Raw genomic sequence first — 27228 nt, forward strand, 5'->3', positions numbered from 1 at the left:
TTCCCCGATATAATATAATTTTTAAAAATTTAATGATACTAAATTATAAATAAATTACAAGAAGAGTTCTCATGAAAAGAATATTGCATATTGAATAATGAGTAAAAAATTGATAATATTGCAAAATATTAATTTCTATAGCCTATTACTACATATATTCTATACAATGCACTATATTCTACGCAGCAAGCAAATCCCTACAAGTCACTGAGGCGTAATGACCTTCGTGTAAAACTTATTTATACTATTACAATGGTGTGACTGACAGCTACTCTGCAAAGCTAAAATGCCAGAATGCAATACCTTCTTCTCTTCTAGTGTGTAGTGAGATCTGTCTGCTCAATGGTCGGGAAAATTTCAAAAACTGGTTAGGATTAATCTCTTCAGACTTCATGTTATGTTAGGCCCCAAGCTCCCAAGAACCTGTAACATATGGACTATGCTCTCATTGGTCACCACAGCAAATAGCACCCTTTCCTTCTTGAAGTTTCTGCCATAGACAAAGCATCTCTCTCGGACTTTGGTAGTGGGCAACAATATAACCGTCCTTGCACCCTTCATTATAGATCTTCTCTTCGGTCGCGTACGTAACTTTTAAACCCTGCTTTTTCATTTCGGCTATCCAGATGCCCATTGCTACATCTTCTAGCTTAAAAATCTGCAATATCAAACATCAAATTTTCAAACAAATGATTTTAGTCACCGTCTTCATGTCATTTTGGAGTATATTATGCATTCATAACAGAATACTTGTGTACAATCATTGACTGAAGACAGTAGTGGGAAGTAGAAAAAATGATGTGTAGCTAGTATTATACCTTCAAACGGCCTTCTAGATGTCTCCTGTAAACTTCGTTGGCTATATCACGGGACACCACATAACCAGGGCCATGGGCCCAAGGGGGGTATTTCTCTTCATGCCATTCCTTTTCAGTAAATGCAATAGAGAGAGAGATAAGTGATGAGGAATACATTAAAATACTAGACAGAGTTAGAAAAAATTAAGGGCAAGTAAGAAAACAGGTAATTTGGCAAACATCTTTTTGTACACTAGCAACTGAGTGATATCCATGTACATTTAGCGGGCGATTGAAGAATTTTTGAATTTGCAACCGTGAGGGTGTCCAGGTCTCAAACATTAGAACAGAAAATGATCTCAATGAATAGGCAGAACTATCTCCAACTCCCCAAAACCTACTCTATAAGAGCCTACGTGTTTCTATTTGATACCAGTTGAAAGACATCAGGCAATATGTAAGCCTAGCACAACTCGAGTTTTTTTTCCCCCCTTCCCCCATTAGTAAGACAAGAAAATTACCTCAAGGCTAATGTACCATTTGCTATCAGGATTCCGGTGAGGTTGGGAATCTGAGTTGATCAGCCCATAAAGCAGCCCGTTACTCACTTTGATCCTCTTTAAAGAAGCTAGCACTTCATCTATTCGAACAAATGCATCATCATCTGTCTTCATGACATATTTTGCTGATGCAACCTCTGTCTGTTTATGAGATGAGGTCAGTAAGGCAATGATTTAACCATCTGTATGTTTAAAAGAAGAGAGTAGTTTTTACCCCAAAAATGCAGATGGCTAAAGTTTTCCAGGTGATGAGGTTGTAATAGTCAACAAAAGGCATTAGTTGTATGTCACCATATGTTTGTGCTTCATTCCAGAGTTCCTCATTCACTAATTGATTTTTATGCTGCAATATACCTCAAAATTATAAGTCTCACTGCAAAACCAAAGAGATTTTTACACATTTAACTTGCAGCATGTAGTTCAAAATTACCAAACTCACAAGCTGAGACATCCATCACACATGCTCAGCAATAGAAACTCAGACCTACCCATAACAGGTTTATGCCTTTCATGGCCAAATCAATTAGATTGTGGTTTCACCAGTCACATCACAATATTTCAAGTGGGAGAAATTTCCTATCTTCTAAATTTATGGCCACAAAGCATCAGCGCGAGAGAAATTGATGAAGGAAAAGTATAAGGTATTTGCTTATGAAGGCTCACCAAACCAACAAAGAAGCGCACTGCTACAGTTCCTGACCGAACTGCAGCATACTGCATCCAAGTTCTTCGAACTGCCATCCTGCGTTTAAAATTGTTTGCTGTGGAGAAAACACCAACAAAGAGATGTGGTGGTTTTTTAGGGGAAAGAGGAGCTGACTTGAGTGCTTCTAGATCTATTGCATGTTCTAAATCCTCTGATGTAGGTAGACCACTAGCCACCACAGAAATTAGCTTCAAGTCTCCGGATATCCTAACTTCACTAACCAACCATGGCTCCAGGGTCTGAATAGACAAAAAACCAAGAGAGCAAACAAATCCAAAGAATATTACTTCAGGACAGTAGAACTATAAAAATAACAGAAACAAGGTCAAGATGGTACTTCGCGGTATGCAAAAGATGTTATGTGCTTTCCATCAACTGTTGTCTGGATTCCCTCTGATCCTACTCTAATTGTTGCAACAGATAAATAACCTTGCTTAAAGGGAAAATATCTTCTGTTTTTAGATCCTTCCTGAACCATCATAGACCTACTTGAACGTTCGGAATGCATGCCAGCTGCCCGGGTATCATTTCTACCCACTATCTTGTTACACTGATCCAACTCATCCACTGTCATATAAAACTCGTATGGTTACTGCTTAAACAATTGAATAGAGAAAATATAAAATGGATTATTGAAGCAGACAAAATAAAAGAAATCAAAAGAGAGAGTTCTGAATATATACAAAACCAAATTATGAAAATATACTGCAAATATATGGTTCATCAAGAACACCAAGATGTGGCATGTAGCTCTACCTTTCTTATTCTTTTCAGGAGTAGGAGAAGGGCAGCGCTCCTCTTCACCCCAATCACGAGCTGCAGTCCAGGTGTTTTGAACTATTACTGGATCCTCAGTTATCTTATCACCATGAAGCCTAACATTGTAATGCAAAATGACAGGTGGATCAGGCTCCCCTGGAAGTGCTTCCCCTGTTAAGTCGATCCGAAAATTGCCAAGAAGACCATTTGGGATGCCAATAATCGTTATCGAAGAACCCTGAGTCAGGCCACAAGGAAGCCGCAACTTAAAACCACTACTCTCAAGAACTGTGGCGTTCACTTTGTTAAGAAAATGGGGACACTGCTTCTCTTTCGATCTCCTATTTATACTTTCATTTGCATAACTATGACTTTCTTCTTCAACAGAAGCCATAAGGCTATTCCATGCACTTCCAGCTTCTTTCATGGCCTCTAATCCATTAGGCAAAATCTGGGCTTGATCAATCAAGTGTCCCAATAGGTTCCATGTCTGTAAAGATTTTTGCTCTTCATTAGAAATATTCCTCTGAGCAAACAAACTGGAGACTATGGTTTCCGTAGAGATCACTTTATTGGAGTTTCCTGGATTTTTAACTGCAGGTGGAACTGTAGCTTGTACCCATTCAAGAGGATTAGTTGCATTGGAAAAGGCATTCATCAGATAACTTTCTCCAATAGGATTTTTCATGAGACTATATCTTAGGATCAGCAACATAAACAAGGATGCAATGAAAACACCACCATACCATCTCTTCATTCTTTTGATTATAAAGATGCATCAAAATATTGAATGCTGATTTATATTCTGATTTAGCTTAAAGGAATCAGCACCCCACAGCGGATAATTGTCATGCAAACAGAAGAAAATATCTCTTAAGAACAACTTCTGTAAACAAAAAATCCACAGGCTGACATGCTAATAAAACAAACATAGGATCGTTAAAACCAACAAAAACAACTGACATCTTTAGAAGACAAGAACCACAGTGGACATGAAAATGCAGAAGGCTCAGATTCTCTTGTCACGAGTTAGCTATCTGACTGAGCCAACTATCGATCTCTGAAAATTCATGCTTCTGCTGTAACAAAACAGTTCAATCACTCAGTGGCAATAAACTGCATAACTTCTTCATGACGCAAAATTTATCAAGGAGATCCAAGATTTATAATCCATCAATCCATTTTAATAAGTAAAAAATTTTCCAATAAATTATCCATAACATTGCATTTGTATAACAAAGGTCAAGTATGCTCAAGGCTTGGTCAATGATCCCAAACAAAAAAAAAAAGTATCTGATACAGAAGTCTAAAAAAAAAGATGAATAAATGTACTACTAAAGATCAACACCAGCATTAATGGAACACAATAAAAAAGATGGGTTTTAACGAAACACGCACAGGAAACTCAGGGAAAATTATTTGTTGACCATAAAACTGGAAACAAGGCCTTCTGGAATCGACTTGCTCTTATCTGGTTTTCTTCAGACAGCATCCAAAAAACTGTGTTAAGTTCATCGCGAGGAGCAGAGAATTTCCATCCATTTTCTAAAGACCACTAAAATGACAAAAGTCACAGTTCTCTATCCCAATTAAAAATCCAAAATTGGTCATTGCTTCAATTAACAATTCCCTCAGAGAGGTTATAAACATATATATTTTTATTTTTTCATGGACATTGTACTCAAAAAAACATATAGAACAAATTTTTGAAGTCAATGCCCCACCAAGCCCGTTGCTAATTGATGACCTTGGAAAGAGCAGGTAATCTCCCCTTCAGTAATTTTATTGTTTCCATATGTGACTAAACCAGCACAAAATCTATCCTAAATTATATGATTTAAGCACTTCATGAGTAGGAGGATCTATGCCAGAAATTAGATCGCCAAAAATGATGGGCGCGGTCCATCTTATGATGAAGAAATGGTTTATTATAAAATAACAATAACAAAAAATTCGGATAAATTCAAACAAAATCACAAAGGAAGTCCTCAGTCCAAATTTCCATGCTATATGCTGTTTCATTATAATATAACTTTCCCAAAAAATCAACGCGCAATTCCTAGTTTTTTTCTCTTTTCCCTTCGTATAATTATTTTCTGCTGAAGTAACCCAAAATGCTATCCTAGTGCTTGACCGGAATAAGTCAAAAAGCCACCATTGACACGGCAAAATAATACACACAAAAACAGTGTGAAGTTCTTGAAACCTAAAGAAAAATCTGTAGTATCAGCATGATTGATTCATCCAAAATGCTAGGAGAAAAAATAAAATAAACTTAAATGTATGATATTTTCTTTATTCATTCAATTCAAGCACAAGACAGAGAACTAACTTGCTTTAAGTTTCTTTTTAAAAGGAAAAAAAAGAGTAAAGCTAAAGCCTACTAAATTTAGCATTCCATCTCTTCTCAGCTACTGAAATTCCTTAGAAACAAAACGAATTTATACATTAACTAACAGAAATAATTAAAAGAAAATCAAAAGCAAAAAAATAAAAAAGATAAAAGAAGGAGAAAATGATCAGACAGATCCGAACAAAGATCAGCAATCCAAACAAAACGAATAGCTTTCGAAATTGAAACCAAAATGGAGTGAAATTTAACTGGTTTAGCAAGTAAGAGAAGTGAAACAGTAACCGAGCTAGAAACTAACCTTCTTCCTGCATCCACATGTATAAAAAAGAAAGGCCGAGAAAGTGAGAGAAAATAACTTTCCTACTATAGAGAGGGAAATTAGTGTCCTGTTATTTTCGGATCTGTGCGGTTTTTGAAATTGTGCTTGAACGGTGGTAAAAACAAAGGGAAAAAAGAGGAAAAGCTTGCTTGACAGTGAATTAGAGCGTCGAGAAATAAAAAATTAAGTAATAATGCGATGTTGGTGTGTTTGACTATATTCTATTTTTGTCTGTTAGATTTCCTTTGGTTAATCCGTGTCTGGTTATTGACGGGAAGCGCCAATGATAAAGAGCCGGATTACATAATTGATGTTTTTTTTTACAACCACGTGGCATTTTCCTGTTGCTTACTGTTTTAAATATTTACCGTTTAGACAAACAAATTCCCTTATTTTTATGTATAAAAAAATAATTAAAAAAAGAAAAAAAAAAGACTCTGATCTATGCGCGGACTAAATCAATGATTTTCTTTTTAAAATGAGTGAAAAAAAAATAAAGTGAAAATAATTTTTAAAAATTTTATTTTAATTAATTTGATCCACTGAGTTAATTTCTTTGCCAAAATAGGTGAAATAATGTGGAATCGATAGGTTAATTAGGCAGCAACATTAAAACGTAATTAAGGATAATTTAATTTATCTTTCATGTTTAGTGGCCCTTGCTACGCAAAAGAGGAGGTTGAGGTGGCGGTTGTGGGGCTAGGGAAGATGACGAGGGGTGAAGAAGCTCCGTGTATTAGATTGTCTCCCTTCTTTTTGGAAAAAAAAATTAAATAATTTTTTTTAGCCATGAAAGGATTTGGTTAAATCCAAATCAACTGTAATTTTTGAAACCAGTTTAACCATTTTGCTCCTGTGATATTTATCTGTATTCTTTCAATTAATTTATATACAAATTTGCTTACTTTTTTTTTTTTAATTATAAATTTTAGCATGGATGGATATTATGACTGTCTGCTACAAAGTAGAAACTGAACAATAAATTTTGGGCACAAAATGCCAAAATATTATTCCAGACTTGTTGAAGTGAGGCCCAACTAACCCAACCACAATGGTACCAGTAAGTCCAAATAACCCATTCCACTATTATGTTTTAGATCAGGTAAAGCCCATATTAGACTGGGTTGGGCTGCTTCGAGATGCTCCGATCTATTTTTGACTGGATAAACATACTTGACCTGTTTGCAGGTAAAAGGTGCCTGTTGATGAAGTGGAGTTGCGCAAGAAGAAGAAGAAGAAGAAGAAGAAGAAGGGAGAGAGAGAAGGAGATTTGAAAGAGAAATTTGGGTTAGTGTTTCTTTTAACAGTAATAGGAGAAGTCAGGAACCAGGTTCAGATTCCGCCAACTCAAAATTCTAATGATTGCTCTTCCTCAAGTTTAACATTTGATCAAGAAATTGACCGTCAGATAAACTTTTGCAAGAACTTTTTAAGGTAAATTACATCAAATTTATTCACTATACTAAACATGAATTAAAATTACAAATTTGGAGAACTTGACAAATTATTCATGAATTAAAATAAATAGGTGTTTTAAATAAAAAATTTAGAGAAACTAAACACATACATTTCGAGAAAATTTTCCCATTTTCCAGGAAAACATACACACAACAAATTAATACATAGTCTAAAACTTAGGAAACTGAACTCGAGATGCACAACTTCCCCTTGGTAGAACAGGACATTCAATAATTTCAGAGGCAGAAGTATCCACACACAAGTAAATCTGAAACAATTGAGTATTTTTGGATCCATCCTTATTGCATTCTAAGCCTGGTGTATAGCCGATAGCATCTTTTATAGCTTCTTCAATGGTTTCCAGTTCATAAAACTCATCGTCTGGTTTAATTCCTGCATCTGTAAGAATTTTAAGAAGATTAACTTTCTCCTTCAGCTTCAATGCTGCTTCAAAGTAATCATGCTGGTCCAATTCTGACTCTGCGCACGTCCCGTGCTTTACCCATTCGTGTGACCAGAACTTATTCCCATCGCCACTCGGGCATGACAGTGTTGGCCAGTTCCTTTCTAAACGGCTTACCAAATCTGAGATCTAAATGCACAAATGATATCAAAATTTGTGGATATTAAACTGAATAAGAGAAAGCATTATAGAACGTTAGTTAACCTGAGATTTATCAAAAACACTATCGGGATTACAGTTTGAAGGGTAGCCTCCATCTTTGTAATTAGGCCAAAGCCCATGAATCCCAAAATCTGCTGCTGGTTTTCCTGTTTTTGGATAACAGCAACTGTGCCTTGTGTCGCAGTACGATCCTGGCCACTGTATATCAAGAAACAAGATCATAATTAGAATTCCAAAGTTAACGAAATATAAAGATCTCATCTTGAATAACCGATGATCACCTGTTGGACAAAGTAGAAGAAATCAAAATCTTGAGAATGGCAAAGAACTGAAAGATATTGTAATATGAAAAGCTTGATAAAGATTGAAAAGTTTGGTTTCATTATGTTTATAATAAAGAAACTGTTTTGTGGGGTTGGTTAATTCCTGAGCCTATGAGATGAGAGACGATGATGATGATATATATAACCAGAAAGGTGACGATGAACAATGAACAGAATATGCGAATATATACATGTTACTATTTTATAACATGGTTGCGTGATCAATTATTTTTATAATTAGATTATTTTGATTTTATAAAAATTTAAACCAATTCAACTAAATGAAATGCTTACAACTAAAGTTTGAGTCTTTTTTTGGTCTTTAAAAGTAAATAAGTTAGTTGTATAAGGGGTGTTTGGATTATCGTCCAAGTAATGGCAAGCGCGTACAGGCTAAAGCTATAGCTACCTTCGTCGTTTTCTATGGTGTTGTCTTCTATTTCACTATTTGGTGTAATGTCTATTTTAGGAACCAACGGTGCCGTATAGGTATTTACTGGCTCCAGTTTCCGTAAAATAACTTTCAAAATATTTTTCATAATTTTCTATTGTTTGGGTCATTCAGAAACGGAAAATAAATCAATGGAAAATATTTTTCTCCTCAAAAAAAAAATTAAGTCATTTTTTAAGAAAAACAATTTCTCATTCTCGAGAGAGTAAAATATTCCAGATATTGGCAAACCTTATAAATTCATATTTTTTAATTTATTAATAATCATAGTCACTACCACCAGTCACTATTTACCACCGACCACCGGCGGCTTTCATGATTTATATTTTTTTTTTGGCATTCTTTTCATATTCAACAATAAAATTTTTAAGTTATAAATTTTTTATTATGAGTAATATTTTTTATGATCTTATGAGATACATATTTTAATATTTTAACTAATTTTCAATATTATAATCAAATAACGAAAAATAAGTCATTTAGAAAATATTTTTCAGCAAGTTTCTTTTTTGCAATTTATTTTACGCAAACAAATAGAGCTTTAGTCAACCATTTTCATGTTGATTAAAAAATTAATAAGATAAATTAAAATTATTCTCATCTATATAATGTAAATTTGTTGTACATATTGAAATACATAAAATCATGTTTAAAAACGTAGAAAATAAAACCTAAAAATTTAATCCAATTTATATATAGATTAAACGTGTTAGTTGAGGCGCAAAGATGACATGCACAGACGTGTTAGTTGAGAAGATGGAGTAATTAAATTCAACAGAAATTTATAATTGATTAATAGTTAGTTAGTAATATTTTGAAAAAAATTCTCTAAATATAAAATTAATATAGTCTTTATCTCGTGCTACAAAAAAAAAAACTTAAACTTCAAATATTAAGAGTATTACTAACTATTCATGGAGCAAAATGCTAAAAATGGAGGTCGAGGGCGAAACTAGGATCTAAAAATAACGTATGAATCTGAGGAAAGTCTTGCTGTCTTGCAAGGGAGAGTCTTGTTTCTGCATAACAAGTTCTAGTTTTAATGGCTTCTAGTTCAAACCCATCCAGGGACATCGAGGGACTTTACCAGAGGAAGGAGGAGGGTTGGAGCTGGGGAAGGAGGATGAATCGATCAACACTGTGACAAACAAGCTTACCATTGTGGGCAAGTTTCTGGCTGAACGCCGGATAAACTTCCAAGCTATGAAATTCGACCATTATTATTATTTGGAATCGCTTTCAGATTGGTAAAGTTCAATGATAGAGACTTATAAAATAAAACAGATAACGTATAGAGGTTTCCTTCAAGACTCAGACACATACCTACTTACCACACCAATTCTATAATTATTCTCCTAAAATCTGACTTTTTATTAATATTCATAAGTGCAAACAACAAATTACAGATCATAAGACGTGGACAAATTATAAAAAACTGAATGATCTATGAAGACAATGAATATATGAATAATAACTTACTAAGATAAAAAGAAAAAATTTAGTGGGATAAGTTCAAGTTAATCTAATTACCGTTTTCGTTATGGATCTTCTAGTAGATATTGCAGGTTTAACCCTCTTTCCTTTTGATAATTATCATTAAATTAACGAAAAATCGTGTAATCAGGGTTATTTGAATTTTCATACATTTAATCTTCAATAAATAAAAAATATACTAGCATGATACAAATAAACATATATACAAAGCAAAAGTAAGTTTACACAAGATAAAAATAAATAATTGAAATATATAGAATTATTCCCCAGCTAAAAAAATAATAATTAATGAATAACTAGAAACAACTTTTCGATGTGATGAGTTGTAAACCTGAAAAATACAATATTTTAGAGAATTGTCGTAATTGGATTACTATACCTTTATTATATAAAACACAAGGGTTGCCTTGTAATAAAGAATATCATAAGTTCTAACTTCTAGCACAACAACTAACTTTCCTTCCAAAATTTCCAATTTACCATTTAAAAAGAAAAAAAGATTTAGAAGAGATAGAGACACCTTGTTGGCGTTCGCTATCTGTTCCTTTTGAATTAGTTAATGATACACTTAAAAGTATTGCCAAATTAATGTTATTATATAATAAGGTTGCTACTATTATTAAAGCATCAATGTTAGTGTAGATTGTAATTTATGTATATCATAGACTAGAAGTGTGAATGATGATGTGACTGAATATCTATTTATAAATGTCGAATTTTAAAAATCTGTCCAATGCACTAGTTTGAAATCATTTTCCATCTTTTTTTTTTTCTTTTCCTCGCCCATAATTCAATATACAATCAAGACAAAGTCTAATAATAAGTGATGTATGATTTGGCAATAGATTCAGATTTGAATCTCCATCTCCAATAAAAAAAAAGAAAAGAATATCTAATCATTGGCCATGAATAATACTATATTTAAATTCTGGATCCAAATTATGTTTTTGTCAATAACAATGTCCGATCAGCTCATCCTTCTATGGATTCAATGTGAAAAGGGAAATTCATGAATAGAAAAATGGACATTTTTAATGAAAGATTGTATTGCCAAGCAGGAAGCCAAAGTTGTGACTTGAAGGAAAGAAAATTTTGTCCTCTAAAACCCAAGCAAATTAGAAGGAAGGGAACTCAATGTTGGAGGCACATTTTCCATTTGGAAAAACAGGACATTCAATCAGATTTGATCCAGAAGTGTCCACACATAAGTAAACTTGGTAGAGCTGACTGTTTCCTGATTCATCATTGTTGCACTCAATCCATGGATTATAGCCTATTGCTTCTTGTATTGCACTCTTAATGCTGCTCAAGCTGTATGATTCTCCATTTGCCGATATGCCTGTCACATACATTTTTTGATTTTAATCTTATAATTAATAATGAGGATAATTATGTATTAAATCATTTATATGTACGTTCATGCTGTGCCACGTTAAAAACTTTTTTGATTTGATGTGTATCATTTGATAAACGCGTTGGATCTCAATTTATTAAAAAAATTATAGAACAGACCGACTGAATCTAGATAAGATCCGAATAAGTTTACTAGTATCTAAACTATTAAAAGTTTAAGATTTACCTGCATTGTTTAAAACCTGAAGCAGATTTACTTTCTTTTTCAAGTTAAGAGCTGCCTGGAAGTAGCCATGTTGGTCAAGAACAGACTCGGAGCAAGTACCGTGTTTTTCCCACTCGTGTGACCAAAAGGTCACTCCATTGCCGCTAGGGCAAGCTAGTGTTGGCCAATTCTTTTGCATACTGCTTGTTAGGTCTGAAATCTATAGAAATGAGAGAATTCAATTATTAATTGTGAAAATATTCAATTCAACAATAAAACAGCTATACCCAATTGGTAATTAAGGAAATCTTAAATTTGAAATCTTTTTTTGTTAATTAGGAGATTTTCTTAATTAAATTGAAATTTTATCTAAATTTTTTAATTAGAGATGCTGTGTGCATGTTATAAGATGAATCTACGCAATAATTCTTTTATGGTATTAGAGATATATATGCTATTTTGTTGAGCTTTCTTGTTATAAGTATAATATCCTAATAATTTCCTATTTCGTGGGAGTTTTATAGAAATAAAATAATGGTTAGAAACTTTCTATAAAAGAACAGAAAAGTAGGGTCACTTTAGCAAAAAGAGTTTTCTCTCAGACCCTTTTAAACAGATCTGTTACGCAAAGAAAGAAAACCCAATAAAAAAAGGACCCAACAGACAGAAACAGAACAAAAAGGCTGAAATAATTTATGCCAAACAGTACCTTAATATTTCTTTTGTGCACTGAAAAAACCGGAAACAACCTTCAAAAACAATAATATAGGATTAGTGAAGTACCTTATTTTGATTGAAGGGGTTACTAGAATCACAGTTTGATGGGTAAGTTCCATCTTTGTAATTTGGCCAAAGTCCATGAATTCCAAAATCAGCTGCAGGTTTTCCAGTTGTTGGGTAGCAGCAACTTTTCTTTGTGTCACAGTATGATCCTGGCCACTGTAATTACAAACTAATTAAAAACCATAACCATTAAAAGAAGAAGGCAAAACCTTAATTAAAAATTCAATAACCTAATTGCTTTTTACCTGTTGAACAAAGTAGAAGAAATCAAATTCTTGTGCAGAACAAAGGACCGATAGGGACAGAACTACAATGATAAAAATGGGTTTCATTTTTTTTTTTTTTTTTAATTCTCTCTTCCTCACTCAACTGTGAAGATTATGACATGATCGTGCACTGCTTTTATAGTTGTATTTATAGGCTAAAATGGAAGGTAATTAATTTGGGTACTCAAAGTATCTGCAGGCAGCATATGCCTCCCAATCTCATAAATCCCTTATCATTGGCTTTATTTACGTGTGAAACCATTTTCTCATTATTGGCATATGTCGGCTCTCCTTGGTTCTTCTTTCTACATGATTTTTCATTTGTTTTTTTCCCTTTCCAATCTCATTGCTCATTAATCATCATAATCAGGGTTGACTCTAATCTTGATTCGTTGGCCAAGAATCATTTAGTGTTCTTTTAATTCTTGAAATTCTTACATAAAAAAAATCTTTGAAGAGGAGTATTCAGTTCTTTAAATTGTACATTAACAACAAAGCTTAGTGTTTTATTAAATTAATGTTAATAAAGATTGAAAGTTTAGTTATTTAAATGAATTTGCTCTCTCATTTTAGTAAAAGATCTTTTTTCGCGAATCAAAGTGGTTAGATTGTATATGGGGCTTGAATACCTTATGGATAAATTTAAAAAAAAAAATTAATTATTGTATTAATCTTTAAAGAATGTCCTTAAACTCGTATGAAGAGAAAACCTAGTTTGTGTATAAATATGGGGAAAAAAAAAGTAAAAGAAAAAGAAACTTAATTAATTATAGGTTTATTATAGGATTAGAGTCCAAAACAATGGTAAGGTTGTGTCGGTTGGCTTGGAGGCAGTAGAACATCCAAGTCAAAGTGATTTGATTGCAGTTTGATATGAAATGTACCGCAAAAAACATTTCTAATGCTAATATAAATCTTGGCTAATGTGTTATATAAAATAGAATATATGAATAATAGTGTGGCTGAATGTCCATTTATTCAGTAATCACTATAGAATAAGAAATAACCACATTGTTAAGAGACTCTCTAAGAATAGAAGATGTAGTTGACAATGTTTATTTTATTTTTTTACACATTAGTTTGATATAGCAAATAGATATTACCATTAGAGAATATTTTTTGAAAAATCTTTCCATTTTTCTGACGTGGCAATTAAATAAAAGCAATCACCGTTAGTATTAAAGATGCTTAGAGCTAACAAATAGACTAATAGAGAGAAGCATTTAATTCAGTTTTATATTGACAGCAATTTGCTCTGCTGTTTCCTTTCACATTGAAAACCTTTGGGCTTTAGCTACTGAGAAAGTCAACTAGTACATACCATGATGGCTAATGGATTAATATCTTTATTATCTTATGCTTCAATTTTTTTACATATTGTTTCCTAGAGTGAATAATGTGTACAGGTGATGCTGCCACATCTAAGATGGGATCGACTTATCTAGACTCGGTTTATGAGTCTATCTATGGATCAAATTAATAAAACATAAAATTTTATAAAGTTAAGAGTATTTCAAACCAGTGAAAAATAAAGTGGAAACAATTTAAAATAATCTCATTAGTTTGGTCTATGAGTAAATCGAGAGAACAAGTCTAATTCTATCTAAGATGCTCTTTTTTTCAATTCTCTAATTTGAAGCTCTAATGAAATCTAACATAGAAATATTAATTTGAAACTAAAAAATTTTAAATAACGAAACTATCTACTCTAAGAGGGATAATCATCACCACATTAACTAAACCAACTAAGTTCTTTTATCATACATCACATTTGGTTTCCCATTTTCATTTCATGTATGTTAAATGTGGGGTGCAATTCCATTTCCACAAACAAAAGGAGCACAAAATTATTTTGGTTACTTCTTTTTGTGGACCCAATTAATATTGTTCTTATTTTTATCTATTTTGTTTGTGCTTCTTATGATCCTAACTGCAACACCTAATTACAGTTTACTCATTCTTTAGTCCAAATCTGCGGCAACAATTTTGGTGTATTTACGTGCAAAAGGGACATTTTCCAGTATATAGTAAAGTAGACAAGTTAATGTATGTCTCTCACAATATTAGTAAGTTGACAATTTTTTTTGAATTCATAAATGATTTATTAACAAAAAGCTGTATTTTATTATTTTCAATTTATAACATTGACTACTACTCAAATCATCCTCAAAAGGAAAGGTTGTGTAAAATTGATGAAAATATGATGTTTTATCTCAGTCACATTTCTTGAAACTCATGTTGAGTGTGTGAAGCATTCTTTACAAGCAAAAAGTGTTTCTTTACAGAAGTGAGTATAAAATAAATAAAGAGAATTACACTTACTGGCTACTGCAGTGCGTTAATGGTTCAGGTGCCCAAGTGATAAACCTGATGAGAAGCTACAGAATCACCAATTTGAAACATCCTTACGTGCTCTGCATATATGATTCCAAGAGCACATATTGAATGCACGGAGATTCTAGATGCAATGTAACAGCTTCCCATCCATACACAGGTAGTTGGAGAAGTATAGTCGAAAGTCTAAAGCCGGTGCAAATATTCTGGACATAATTAGGAATTTTGTTTTGAAAGTTCACTACCAATAATCCCCACAAGAGCATTTTCCATTTTTGAAATGATGGAATCGTTGCACATCTCTGAGAATTATTTGCCTTTGGAATATTGATGATATAAGTTTAGCAGCAGAATGGCAATCACCACAAACTCGAAGATTCTTCACCACGCGGACTGTTGTCCCAGGTGGAGTGTTAAGGAGGCCAAATGCAATGGCTAATTTCTCACTATGATATCTGAGAGTAATTTCTTTCTCTCCATCATTCATGTCAGCGTGAGAGACTAGAGAAGTATCAGGTACATAACCAACCAATTTTAATTCCTTCACCAACTCATCAAGTGCTTGATACAAAGTTGTAGAAACACAGTGCACTCCTTTTCCAGAGAAGAATTCATGAACTACATTGTTTACTTCTATGGAGCTACACCCGGGAATCTTCACCGCCCCTCTATCAATCATCAATTTTCTTAAAGCATCCACATCTTCATATTTCTTAGCTTTTGCACACAAGTTTGATAGAATCACATAATCTCCACCATGAGAGTCATCTAGTTCAAAAATTCGCTCAATCACCTGCTTCCCTAATTCTACATTGCCATGGCTACTACAAGCAGATAGCAAGGTTCGCCACAATATGGGTGTAGGGTTGATTGGCAATTCATCTATGAATTTATAAGCTTCGTCCAAGCGTCCAGCCCGACCTAGCAAATCCACCATACATCCATAATGCTTGATCCCAGGAATAATCCCATATTTAGCACTCATACTATAGAAGTACTGGCAACCTTCCTCTACTAACCCAGTGTGACTACATGCATATAATAGACCTAAAAATGTAATTTCATCCGGCTGCACTCTTGCCTTTTCCATTTCTTGAAACATAGATAGAGCTTTGTAGCTCTGCCCATGGGTTGCATAGGCCATAATCAATGCTGACCAAGCCTGTGTATCTCTTATCCTCATGCTCTCAAAGATAGAAACGGCATCATCCAAACTTCCACACTTAGCATACATATCTATAAGTGCAGTATTCACTTTAACATATTTATCAAAACCATTCTTCTTAACATATTCATGTATCCATTTCCCCAAGTCTAATGCTCCTAACAAGGCACAACATGATAAAATACTAAGCATAGTAACATCAGTAGGTTCAAGTTTCTTTGCCTGCAATTCTCGAAAAAGTGACAAGGCCTCATTAGGCCTGCTACTTCGAGCATAACCCTTTATGATTGCATTATATGAAACAATGCACGGTTCAGCTATCTTATCAAACACTTGTCGAGCTGCATCTACGTCATTACACTCGGTATACATATTTATAAGTGTAGGAAATACATAAATATTCTCATTTAGCCCAAGTTTGATGGCAAGGCCATGCAGTTGTTTACCTTCATGAAAAGCTTTAGCACAAGCGCAAGCTTTTAATAGAGAAGGGAAAGTGTAATTATCAGGGAAAAGTCCATCATTTAAGGCTTGAATGAAGAGGTCAATGGCTTTGAGTGAAGTGTTGGACCGCGAATAGCCACGAGCCATGCTGTTAAAGAGAATGATGTGTGGTTGGTGAATTGTATCGAACAGTTGGTGCGCGTGCTCCATTGAAGAAGGCGTGGGGTTTTGGGTGCAATATTGTATGAGCTTAGTCAGAATGTTAAGGTCATTTTGGAGGTGGGTTTTGATGGCAAAGGCTTGGATTTGCTTGAGTTGCTTAAGAGAGGTGCATTTGGGCAGAAGTGAAAGTGGGTGAGATGGGTACGAGGTGTCGTTTGTGACAGATATTGGAGTTGCTGCCAATGCCATCATGATCATAGCATAGGCCTTAAGCAATGTTTTGATTGTTCGTGTTTTAATTCAAGATTGTGGAGAGAATTTGAGAAGAACCCGATAACAAGTTCGTTGGTGATAATTTTAGCGGACGTGCGTATATTCGTATAAATATAATTGAATTTAATTATATATATAATTTTTTATTATAAAATTATAATATTATGAATAATTTATATTATTAAAAATTAGGAGTATTCACAAAATAGAAAAAAGAATATTCTATGAAATAATAAAATAATTAAATTAAATAACTTATTGAGAAAAAAATATATTTATAGTAATAAAAATATTATATAATCTCACAATCAAATTTTCAAGAAAATAAAATTACTTATTAACCAATTTAAATTTATTAACCAATTTTTTAAATGATATAACAGCATAAACTATCTATACTATTAAATGTGAAAATAAATATTATCTATTATGATAATTAATATATTAATCATTATTTTGGAGCATTGTTTATAATTTTGATATTTTCTACACCAAAAATTATAGGTGGCACGAATCATGCCAATACTTGGCCAATATTTTAAATTTTGGTGGACAAGGTTAGATTTTATGGACAAAAGCATTTGAGCATGGGGAGAGGAAAATATGTGCAATTGGCTTTTTCATAAAATGCCCACATCAATAACTAAAATTTTCAATATTATGGCATATAAGCAAAATTACTTGGCTTATTATATACATATATAGATAGATAAATTATATAGATATAGGTATGGATAGATAGATAAAGAGATGAACGTAAATATAAGTATGTAATTTTTTTTCATTATTTTAATTTTAATATATGAATTTTCTATTGTTAATAGATATATAAAATATAAAATTTATTTTTTCTGAAAGGAATAAATACTAATTTCATTAAAAATAAAATTCAGAGCAACAAAGGGGAATAGTGTCCTAGCTATTGAAATAAGCATACTAAATAGATGTCCTTGCAAAATCATGGATGCCTAAATTAGCTTATTTTACTAATCAACCTGACTCTAATATTAAGTCTACTAGTTAAAATCGACTGACTTATGATTTAAAACAAATAAATCAAACTTCGAACTATTATGATTTAAACTATTAATAAAAAAAAACTAGATGTTGGCGGTTTGAAAATTTATTTTTAAACCTAAATGTTGCAAATATGTAGTTAAAGTAAATGAATAATAGTAAGTTTTTTAGAATTTAAGTAAAATTATATTACCGAGGCTTCTTTAATACTAATATTTTAATACTAAAAGGGTGGGAGTAAATTTTGTCTGACCACATTTGTGTGTAAGTTTTGTTTTTTCACTTTTCCATTTACTAAAAATAAATTTCTAAATCTAAAATATTTTCTATTTAAAAAATAAATAAATTTCCATCCAATGATTGGTCAATCAAGACAAACAATTGGCAAATGGCGGTGATGTGGCATCCAATGAGTGGGAGACAAAAAAAAAAAAACGCTTCAAGAAACCGGTTTTTGAACTGAGAAAGGCAAGCGATGCCCCACTTGTTTTTAGATTCCTAGGAGACTTCGTTTAGGGTTTTCCACATAATGTCTCCTCATTCCCTGTTGTTGGTGCCTGTTCCCAACTTTCTTTTTTAAAAATATTTGTACTTTCTGGTAAGCCCACAATCAATCTTTAATTCTTTAAATTCTTTTTTGTTTGTTATCCCGTTCCTGTTTTTCTATCTTAGTATTTACCTTACCTCCTTTGCCTGCTTAATTATTATTATTGTAATACCCATTAACCCCAACTACTGTGTTTGTGTCCTTTACTCCTGTTTCAATGGTAACCTTTTTACTGGAGTTATACATTGTTTAAATCTTGATTTATAATGCTTACTTTTCTTCTAAATCTATAAATGGTGATTTAAAGATTTAATTCGAAATCTTTATTTAATGCTTCTCAAATCAACCCATTTGCTATTAGATTTTGGAATGTTACTGGAGTTATGCATTGTTTATATCTTGATTTATGTAATGTTATTTTTTTTAAAATCTATGAATGGTGATTTAAAAATGTAATTGAACACCTTTATACAATGTTTTTGAGCTGGGTTACGTGTATACATACTTCTAAAATCAATCCATTTGCCATTAGCTTTTGGGTTGTGCTAGTTGGAGGTTTCTTTTCCAGATTTCCTTTTCTTTTTGTTTCTGGTTCAACTTCTGCCTTGGCTCTTGGTTAGCTACTCGATAGTATAATGTGAGGATTAAGGCCTATATTGTGCTTAACTGTTCCATCAATGTTCAAGTATGAAATCTATTGGTTTGATACTGTTTTGTTCCTGTTTATGATAGATGGGTTTCTGCACTCTACCCATTACCTTTTTTCCCGTAATGTAGATGGGGCATGGAATTTTAGCAAATTGTCCGCTAACTGAATGCTAAATATTTGCATTTTGACATATATGTTGGTTTCTTTTGTTCTCTTTTTAGATACTGCAGTGACCGGTTACGAATATTTCATGTGTTTTCTTCCTGAATTAATGTACTGTTGAAGATGACCATCAAGCAGAAAAAAACCATTCAAAATTTTTCACAACAGAAGAAAGTTTTGGTTTTTGATGAAAAGAACGGCGAATTGAGTGAAACTGCAGACATAGAGTTGCCTCAAGAGTGCAATGTGCATCAGAAGTTGCGGAAGACATTGTGGCACGCTGCTTCTCATCAACAGCAAGTAACTAAGCCAAGCCAAAATGTTGAACAATCTACACAGAGAGGAAAAGTGGAGGGCAAAGGAAATTGTTCAATTGAAGAAACACAACTAGATAAAGAGCATGTCAATTTGGAAAGCAGGAATGATGGAAGTAATGATCAATTGTTGATTCTTGCTAATTCTGCTGCACTCATGTTGGAATCTGACGGCTTATATGGGAAAGATCAAAACCTTGAAGGTTAGTGCTTTAGAGTTTGTCAAATTCTCTCAAGTTAATTTGTTGAGCGTTTACTTGATGTTACCTTAATAGTTATGTAATCAGGGTTGCCCATTACTCCAATGGCTCAGCATTCATCAGGGAGTGTAAGCCATGCCACAATTACAGGTCAGTTTTGCTTTTCCTATTCAATTTCCATATTATCTGCTGTTAGTGTTTTGCTTATCTAGTAGCAACCCTTATCAGATCATAAGTCTCCTGGGGAAGTAATTGAAGGCACACCTGTAATGAATTATGTAAGAACTGAAGAGGATGAAGTCCACTGGTGTGGAAGAACTCCAAGATTGAGTCAAATTCGACGTCAAGCTCGATCAAGAAGCAATTTATTGGTGCAGCAAGGGATGGAGGAGTCTGCAGTTGAGAATTTGCAAGGAAGGAGAGTGCGGCTGAATCATATTCGACATCAAGCTCAGTTCAAATATCATTCACAGCTGCAGACAGGTGGAGATTCAAAAGGAAGAATAGTTCGTTTGAGTGAATTGCGGCGCCAGGCTCGAACAAAAGGTAACTCATTAGTGCAAGAAGCAATTGAAGATCAAATGTATGGGCATACGGGTTGCCAAATCTCTGAAGGTAATCTTTGAAGGAGTTAAATGAAAGCATGCTTAAAACATCTTTTACCGCAGATACTGCTATTTGGATGCGGTCCCTTGTCAGGAGACAGTCTTGAAAGAACTGCCTTATTCATGTTGCACTTAATATGTCATGTGATGTTCTTTTAAAATCTTTGGTTATCATAGTGCTCAGATTTACTAGTAATGCATGGTCTTCTACATTTGGCACCAGATAATCAGAAAAAGAGGGTAATTGCTGATATATTTGGAGAAGAAGATGTGTCCAAAGGTTAGCGTTGTTCTTTCTCATCATAGCATGAAGATCATATGAATTTAGAAGAGTTTCTATATTGTTTTAAATTCTATTTTGGTTTCTTGTTTATCATTGTTACGCATTCATTACTCACTACAAATGGAAATGTCAGGGAAATAAATATATAATTCATGAATTAATATTATACTTAAACATGTGGCCTTGAAATATACAGGGTATGTTTTCTCTTGCTTGGTAGAGTCTGTTCTGGAAAGTGAAATACTACTCTTGGATGGCCTGTGACTTCAAATGCGGCCATAATAGTTTATGTAGAAAGCTGCCTAGAGGCTGAAATGTGATATTTATTTGAATTTTTTGTGATACTCTCTTGACAGGATTTTCAATTTTCTGAACTTGCACTTTCAGGCTTTGAAGATGTAGATTGTCATCCACAAGACGTTGAAAGTATGCATGAATACAACCTAAGAGATGGAGTAAATCAATCTGTGCCTGGTATGAGTTAATTTAATTTGATTGATTTGTATGCTTTAATTTTAACATTGTCGCTTCCTGTTGTTATTTGTTGTGCAGGGCACTATTTAGTGTTTGGCCTATAAGTGGACTAACTAATAACAATATAACTCTTATCACAGAGAGCGAGGAAGATCAGGACAAGATGATCTGTGTCAGAGGAAGAATGAGATTGAGTCAATTAAGACGTGAAGCTCGTCTAGGGAATACTGGCACCTTGGATACAGGTGATTATGCTTATGTTTACCTGTCAATATAGTCAATTTTTAGCTACTTGAACATTTAAAATTTCAATGGAATTTGTCTATACTGCTTCTAATTTTTTTGCAACTTGGGGGATAGTTCGGGAATTTCAAGTGTTCAGGCCTTGTCAATTAAGGAGGTGACTTGACTATATCAGGAATAAGAGTTGTAAGTAGGGTGGGTCTTAGGCCAAAATCTAGTTCTAGGATTCCATGGAACCAGCATCAGTTATCATATAGGTGATTGATTCAGCCAGGCAAGTGAATGTGACAATTAATTCATAGCATTTAGTTTCGAAGTGGATTGGGATAGTAGCTCAGAACTCAAGTGCCTGCCTTATGCAGTAGAATATTAATACCACATCCCTTTAAATGTTTCCATTTTGCCAAAAGGAAGAGTTGATTGATTTGGAACAAAAGGAGTTGTGAAGCTGTCACTTTTTCTTCCAGAGTTTACTGCTGCTGCTCAGTACAATATTCTTTTCATTCATAACGTCCTTTAATGTTCCTATAAGTAATATTCATTGTAAAGCTTTTAAATGACAGAATCTGTTGCACCATGGCCACAAGAGAGTTCATCCCAAGTATTGTTGAATACAAGGTAGTGACTACAGTTAGTTTGTGGCAGTTGGGCATAAGATCCCTCAGAAAATGTGCATAGGCACATTAAAACCTTATGTTTTCTAGATTTTTTTAATGGAAAAAATTACAATTCAAATCTTGACATTGTAGGATCTTCCTTGTGTTGAAATGTTTAAGATTGCTGATAAGGTTATTTTCTTGATTGATTTTTGCAGATAATATTTGTGGCTTGCTTACTGCAGTATTTACTCTGAATAAGAATTTGAACCAAAGCCCATTTTGCAACATTTATCTGGACATGCTATCATATTCCAGTATGTTGTCTGAAATCTAATTTGTGATTTTGATGCTGTTGAACAGAATGTAATTGCACCAAGACTTTTAAAGGTTAAGAGTTGAAGCCACTATCATGTTTCACGAAGTTGAGCAATGGAAGTAGAAGCCATAAGGGACACATTCAGCCCTTGTTAAATATTTTGACACAGTTTACAGGATGAGTTTTGATATGTCAAAGATAGAAAAATGCTACTGAGAATTTCTCTGTCACATCACACTCGCACAAATGCGAAAAGATAGATAGTCAGATATCTCACACTTGTAGATCGGCAATCAATGTAATTATTTTATTTATTTCTCCATTAAGTTTCTTCTCTACCTTCTGCTATCTATACAGTTTTTAAGATTATCTGCACAGAAAATGTGCAGAAACTGCTATATCCTGGAAATCAGAAGTTATAATGAAGATATACAGTATTTTGTATTTCGTTTTCTCATTTATTGATTTTATGCAATTCTTGGTCATGCAAAGCAATTACTTTATTTTCGCTGATCTTAAATTCCATCTGCATAGTCTTAGAGATGGTTTATCATTTGTTTGATAGACGTGTATGTACCTACTATGGCAGCAAACAGTCCAGCTATCACCAGCTCGAACCGAAACTTCGAGCAGCTTTGTTGATCCTCAGGTAGCAGAGACATGGGAACGACATTGAGGCAGTGACACTCAAAAAAGAACCAATAAAAGCCATCTGCTTGCTTAGACGAAATGTGTCTTCAATGGCTCTAGCAATTGGAGTAATAACAACTGCATACTTGGTCAAGGGATTTACCAAAGTTGTATATATTGCTATTTTTGCCCTGATTTTTCTGATGGGAAGGTTCAGAGTCACTTGAGACTTCAAATGCTCTCTATACATAAGGTACCCAAGAATTGCCATTGATCCATAAGCAACAGTGCTTGAAACAAAGCAGACAAGTAAAACCTGCAATTAGACAGGAGAGAAAGAGTCAGTTAGATAACTGTAATGTTCAACCTATAATTTTCTTTTTTTTTTTTTTTCTTTTTTTTTTTTTTGATAAAAACGTAATCTATAGGGACAGGAATTCTTATAACAATCCCTACCTTGGAAAATTGGCTTCTATCTTTCATAGAATTGCACAATGTGGGAAAAACTGCATGACCACAGTAACAAAAGGCAAACAAACTTACAGCAGTAGGCAAACCATCCCAGTTCCAGAGCCCACTGACACACAACCAACCAATACGACAGAAGCCAAAACCCCATCTGCAGAAACATAAGCTAACATACATTCCTAAACTCCTTAACCATGTCGTTGGCAATATTACAAGAGAAGTGAGTCGAACAAATCCCTGTTTGTCACATAAATATATTTATGTATGCATGTTGCATCTACTTATTGTTATGATTTTGAGAAATAACTTAAACTTAAAATTCCCCTTGCAGGTGTTGGGATACTATCAATTCCACATGCACTTTTTCAAGGAGCGTGGATAAGCTTAACATTTTTGTTTCTGAATCCTGTATAAAGCTCATAATTGCTACCAGAAACAGACAGAGTAATGCATTTAAAGTACCTTGAACTTTGTGAGTTGTAATCATTACATTTCATTTTGATCTTAACCGGACACTCTAATTTCAAATATTTGTTATAATTCCACCCTAATTTAAAATCAAGGTTTAAAAAATGAATTTTATAATAGTCATGTGGGTCTCACGACTGACTCAATACTTAAACTAACCCAACTGTGGTAAACCAAAACGCAGCGTTTCTGTTTATGTTGATAAAAACCAATCATGAAGCCTCCCCAATGAACAAAACCGGATCCCTAGTTCTCTTAACCGTAATCCAGTGTATAAGTGGATTACTCTTAAGACGATGAATGGATACGATACAACGATCAAAACATACCCAGACATAGGAGACAGAGCTTTTGGGTATAAAGGAAGAGCTATAGTATCCATTTTTATGTATCTTGAACTATATTTGGTGGCAGTAGAGTTTCTGATACTAGAAGGTGATAACTTAAATAAGTTATTTCCAAATATGGGTTTCAGAGTTGGTGGATTAAAAATTGGAGGCAAACAGGGATTTGTTCTACTCACTTCCCTTGTAATATTGCCAACGACATGGTTAAGGAGTTTAGGGATGTTAGCTTGTGTTTCTGCAGGTGGGGTTTTGGCTTCTGTCGTTTTGGTTGGCTGTGTGTCGTGGGCTGGTGCAATGGATGGTGTTGGCTTTCATGAAGGAGAGTTGCCCTGGAATTGGGATGGATTGCCTACTGCTATAAGTTTGTTTGCCTTTTGTTACTGTGGACATGCAGTTTTTCCGACATTGTGCAATTCTATGAAAGATAGAAGCCAATTTTCCAAGGTAGGAATTGGTTTAAGAACTCCTGTCCCTATAATTAATCAATTTATTAGTATTTTTATTTAATAATTTCAATAACAGTTCATCTTAACATTTATATTGTATTTATAAGAAATCTGAAGTTATAGCAGTAGGCAATCCATCCCAATTCCAGAGCAACTCTCCTTCATGAAAGCCAACACCATCCATTGCACCAGCCCACGACACACAGCCAACCAAAACGACAGAAGCCAAAACCCCACCTGCAGAAACATAAGCTAACATCCCTAAACTCCTTAACCATGTCGTTGGCAATATTACAAGGGAAGTGAGTAGAACAAATCCCAGTTTGCCTCCAATTTTTAATCCTCCAACTCTGAAACCCATATTTGGAAATAACTTATTTAAGTTATCACCTTCTAGTATCAGAAACTCTACTGCCACCAAATATAGTTCAAGATGCATAAAAATGGATACTATAGCTCTTCCTTTATACCCAAAAGCTCTGTCTCCTATGTCTGGGTATGCTTTGATCGTTGTATCCGTATCCATACATCGTCTTAAGAGTAATCCAGTGTATAAGCTCAGAATTGCTACCAGAAATAGAAATGTTAAGCTTTTCCATCCTCCTTGAGAAACTGCATACGGAATTGACAGTATCCCAACACCTGCAAGGGCAATGTTAAATTTAAATTATTTCTCAAAATCCTAACAAGCAGATGAAACATACATTACGTAAATATATTATATAACAATGTTTAAATAAAATAGAGAAAGAGAGAGAGAGAGCAGAGACCAGCTAAGGTATTAATTCCATTAAAACAAGTCCTAAGAAAGGTGGTGCCTTTGACAGGTTCCTGTGGTTGTGGAAGCTGGTTTTGGCTCTCCATTTCCTTTGCTTAGTTATGCGTATTAGGCAACCAACTTGGTTGCCCACTATTTTGAATGTTGGCTACTTAGTGTCGAAGCGGATCACATAAAGGAAAGACTTACCTGAATCCGGTAAACGGTAAATGGATTCATTTATACAGTAAATCAGTTACAAACAGTATTTTAATTCAAATGAAAATATTTTTGACCTTATAAAAAATAAATAAATAAAATAATAATATTTTTTTTAAAAAACTTTTTAGCCTTTTTAAACTTAGGTTTAGAAGTAGCCGGTGAAGATGATTAGATAAGCATTTCAATTGGTTGGCATATTAATCATAGCATTTTGTGACAAGTTGTTACCTATCTATCTCCCAAAAGTCACCCTCACCCACTCATCACATGCATATACAGTCAATTGTACCTTCAACTAGCCCCGAATACAACGTGGATATAAATGAGGGGGCTGCAAATTTGCGGTGGGGATATTAAAAGCTGAACCTTGCAATGCAAAAACATAAATTTTCATTTTTTTTTTCACCTCTCTGGTTGATGTGGTACCATTGAAAGGATTACACTACAGTACTTAGACCTATCTGCAATCATGCAGGTAATGCCTCATATCATTATCAAGTCCATTATTAGTGAAAAAGAAAATGATATAAATAAATAAAAAAAGATTCCACTAAAAATAAAAAAGGAATCATATAATAGATAGAGCGCGCACAAAAAAAAAAAAAAAAAAACCACTTACACTTTTTATGTCTGTCTTTAGTGAATTTTATAAACTCAATTTACATAAATAATTAAATTATGTTTTAGTAGCTTTAATTAGATGCTATTTAATTTATTGCTTTTGAAGAATCACAATGATTTAGGCTTTTTTGGATAACCATTTAATGTTAACACTAGTTTTTAAAATTTAAAAATATGTAATTTTAGCTAAAATTAGTAAGCATAAAAATACTAAAACTTTTCTTTACTGTATGTCTATTTATATATGTGTATACACATATATATCATTTGAATAATTCAATACTATTAAAGATGTGCAATTTTTATATCATTGAAATATTTCTAATCCGTATGGATCAGTATATGCAATTAATGAATATTTTTAAAATTTGATTCTTTTATAAACCGAATTTATCATTTTCTTCATGAAAAAAACATATATCACGTGTAATTTTAGAGGAGCACAAGCACAAAATTAATGTGCAAGAAAATGAAATTTTAGCCGTGTCCAACTCTAAAACATCAACCACACAACACATGCACCTTTTCACTAACAAGAACATGTCTTTCACTTTCCCGCATAGATAATAATGGTTAGTGTTACGTTTCATATTTTCCCCAAAACTGAGAAAAGTTAGATATTTTGTTTGAAAAGCAAGAAGATAAGGGCCTTTCAGTGAAAAATAAGGCAAGAAGAGTAGAAGAAGAAAAGAATTTGAGTGTGAAGAAAACAGAAATTAGTTGGAGCAAAGAGGCAACAAAATTCGACTGTTCCTGCTAAAGGGAAAGTAGGTTATGCAAATTGCAGGATCGCTTGTGCTTCTTGTATCATTGTCTTCTATAGTAATGAGATTGAGATCTTTCCAAATTTCAAAGATGAGCTCATATACACTTAATTACAATGGTAGAATCAGATTCTACTCTGATGTATAATATCCAAATTATATTTAACAAAATCCTAATTCAGTAGAGAGACAGGCAACTTTTTTGACCATCCAATCCATATTCCATTTAAAGATCAAACTCTGATAAACGCAAAATTCCTTTTTTA

General features: G+C 33.5%; 5 protein-coding genes and 1 pseudogene across 14 annotated transcripts; 1 reads left to right on the forward strand and 5 right to left on the reverse strand.

Moving 5' to 3' along the window:
* Nucleotides 1–66: 66 nt before the first annotated feature.
* Nucleotides 67–5722, reverse strand: GALT1 (galactosyltransferase1). 5 transcript variants are annotated; one of them, XM_020678018.3, is made up of 9 exons: nucleotides 5474–5722; nucleotides 3786–3898; nucleotides 2820–3627; nucleotides 2401–2630; nucleotides 2021–2302; nucleotides 1572–1700; nucleotides 1319–1498; nucleotides 819–926; nucleotides 67–658 (listed from the first exon to the last, which is right to left on the reverse strand). In XM_020678018.3, the coding sequence occupies exons 3-9, from the start codon at nucleotides 3577–3579 to the stop codon at nucleotides 446–448; spliced, it is 1902 nt and encodes a 633-aa protein (XP_020533677.1). In that variant the 5' UTR covers nucleotides 3580–3627; nucleotides 3786–3898; nucleotides 5474–5722; the 3' UTR covers nucleotides 67–445. The 5 variants fall into 5 exon arrangements, with proteins under 5 accessions (XP_020533677.1, XP_089577856.1, XP_089577857.1 ...); XM_089721730.1 differs by having other exon boundaries at nucleotides 3786–3901; XM_089721731.1 differs by lacking the exon at nucleotides 5474–5722 and adding an exon at nucleotides 4221–5028.
* Nucleotides 5723–6990: 1268 nt separating this feature from the next.
* Nucleotides 6991–8063, reverse strand: LOC105630448 (ribonuclease 3). Its single transcript, XM_012212261.4, has 3 exons — nucleotides 7859–8063; nucleotides 7620–7775; nucleotides 6991–7544 (listed from the first exon to the last, which is right to left on the reverse strand). Exons 1-3 carry the CDS (start codon nucleotides 7958–7960, stop codon nucleotides 7122–7124), a joined length of 681 nt encoding a protein of 226 aa, XP_012067651.1. The 5' UTR covers nucleotides 7961–8063; the 3' UTR covers nucleotides 6991–7121.
* A 2681-nt stretch (nucleotides 8064–10744) lies between these two features.
* On the reverse strand, nucleotides 10745–12639 carry LOC105630447 (ribonuclease 1). Its single transcript, XM_012212260.4, has 4 exons — nucleotides 12432–12639; nucleotides 12187–12342; nucleotides 11425–11623; nucleotides 10745–11184 (listed from the first exon to the last, which is right to left on the reverse strand). The coding sequence occupies exons 1-4, from the start codon at nucleotides 12516–12518 to the stop codon at nucleotides 10961–10963; spliced, it is 666 nt and encodes a 221-aa protein (XP_012067650.1). The 5' UTR covers nucleotides 12519–12639; the 3' UTR covers nucleotides 10745–10960.
* A 2056-nt stretch (nucleotides 12640–14695) lies between these two features.
* Nucleotides 14696–16911, reverse strand: OTP85 (Pentatricopeptide repeat (PPR) superfamily protein). The gene has a single exon (XM_012212259.4). The coding sequence runs from the start codon at nucleotides 16813–16815 to the stop codon at nucleotides 15028–15030; it is 1788 nt and encodes a 595-aa protein (XP_012067649.1). The 5' UTR covers nucleotides 16816–16911; the 3' UTR covers nucleotides 14696–15027.
* A 1415-nt stretch (nucleotides 16912–18326) lies between these two features.
* On the forward strand, nucleotides 18327–22683 carry LOC105630444 (uncharacterized). 5 transcript variants are annotated; one of them, XM_012212258.2, is made up of 8 exons: nucleotides 18327–18445; nucleotides 19265–19722; nucleotides 19807–19869; nucleotides 19948–20334; nucleotides 20548–20604; nucleotides 20995–21081; nucleotides 21222–21326; nucleotides 22284–22683. In XM_012212258.2, the coding sequence occupies exons 2-8, from the start codon at nucleotides 19329–19331 to the stop codon at nucleotides 22313–22315; spliced, it is 1125 nt and encodes a 374-aa protein (XP_012067648.1). In that variant the 5' UTR covers nucleotides 18327–18445; nucleotides 19265–19328; the 3' UTR covers nucleotides 22316–22683. The 5 variants fall into 5 exon arrangements, with proteins under 5 accessions (XP_012067648.1, XP_012067646.1, XP_012067647.1 ...); XM_012212256.4 differs by lacking the exon at nucleotides 22284–22683 and adding an exon at nucleotides 22139–22277; XM_012212257.4 differs by lacking the exon at nucleotides 22284–22683 and adding an exon at nucleotides 22139–22277 and having other exon boundaries at nucleotides 19948–20265.
* LOC105630443 (amino acid transporter AVT1I-like) lies at nucleotides 22519–25466 on the reverse strand (annotated as a pseudogene). Its single transcript, XR_016320923.1, has 4 exons — nucleotides 25369–25466; nucleotides 24754–25240; nucleotides 23326–23446; nucleotides 22519–23185 (listed from the first exon to the last, which is right to left on the reverse strand). The product of XR_016320923.1 is annotated as an amino acid transporter AVT1I-like (transcript).
* Between the last annotated feature and the right edge of the window lie 1762 nt (nucleotides 25467–27228).

Source organism: Jatropha curcas, chromosome 5 (assembly GCF_041381405.1).
Source record: "Jatropha curcas cultivar XTBG-Jc1 chromosome 5, XTBG_Jcur_1.0, whole genome shotgun sequence".
In the NCBI taxonomy this organism is placed as follows: Eukaryota; Viridiplantae; Streptophyta; class Magnoliopsida; order Malpighiales; family Euphorbiaceae; genus Jatropha; species Jatropha curcas.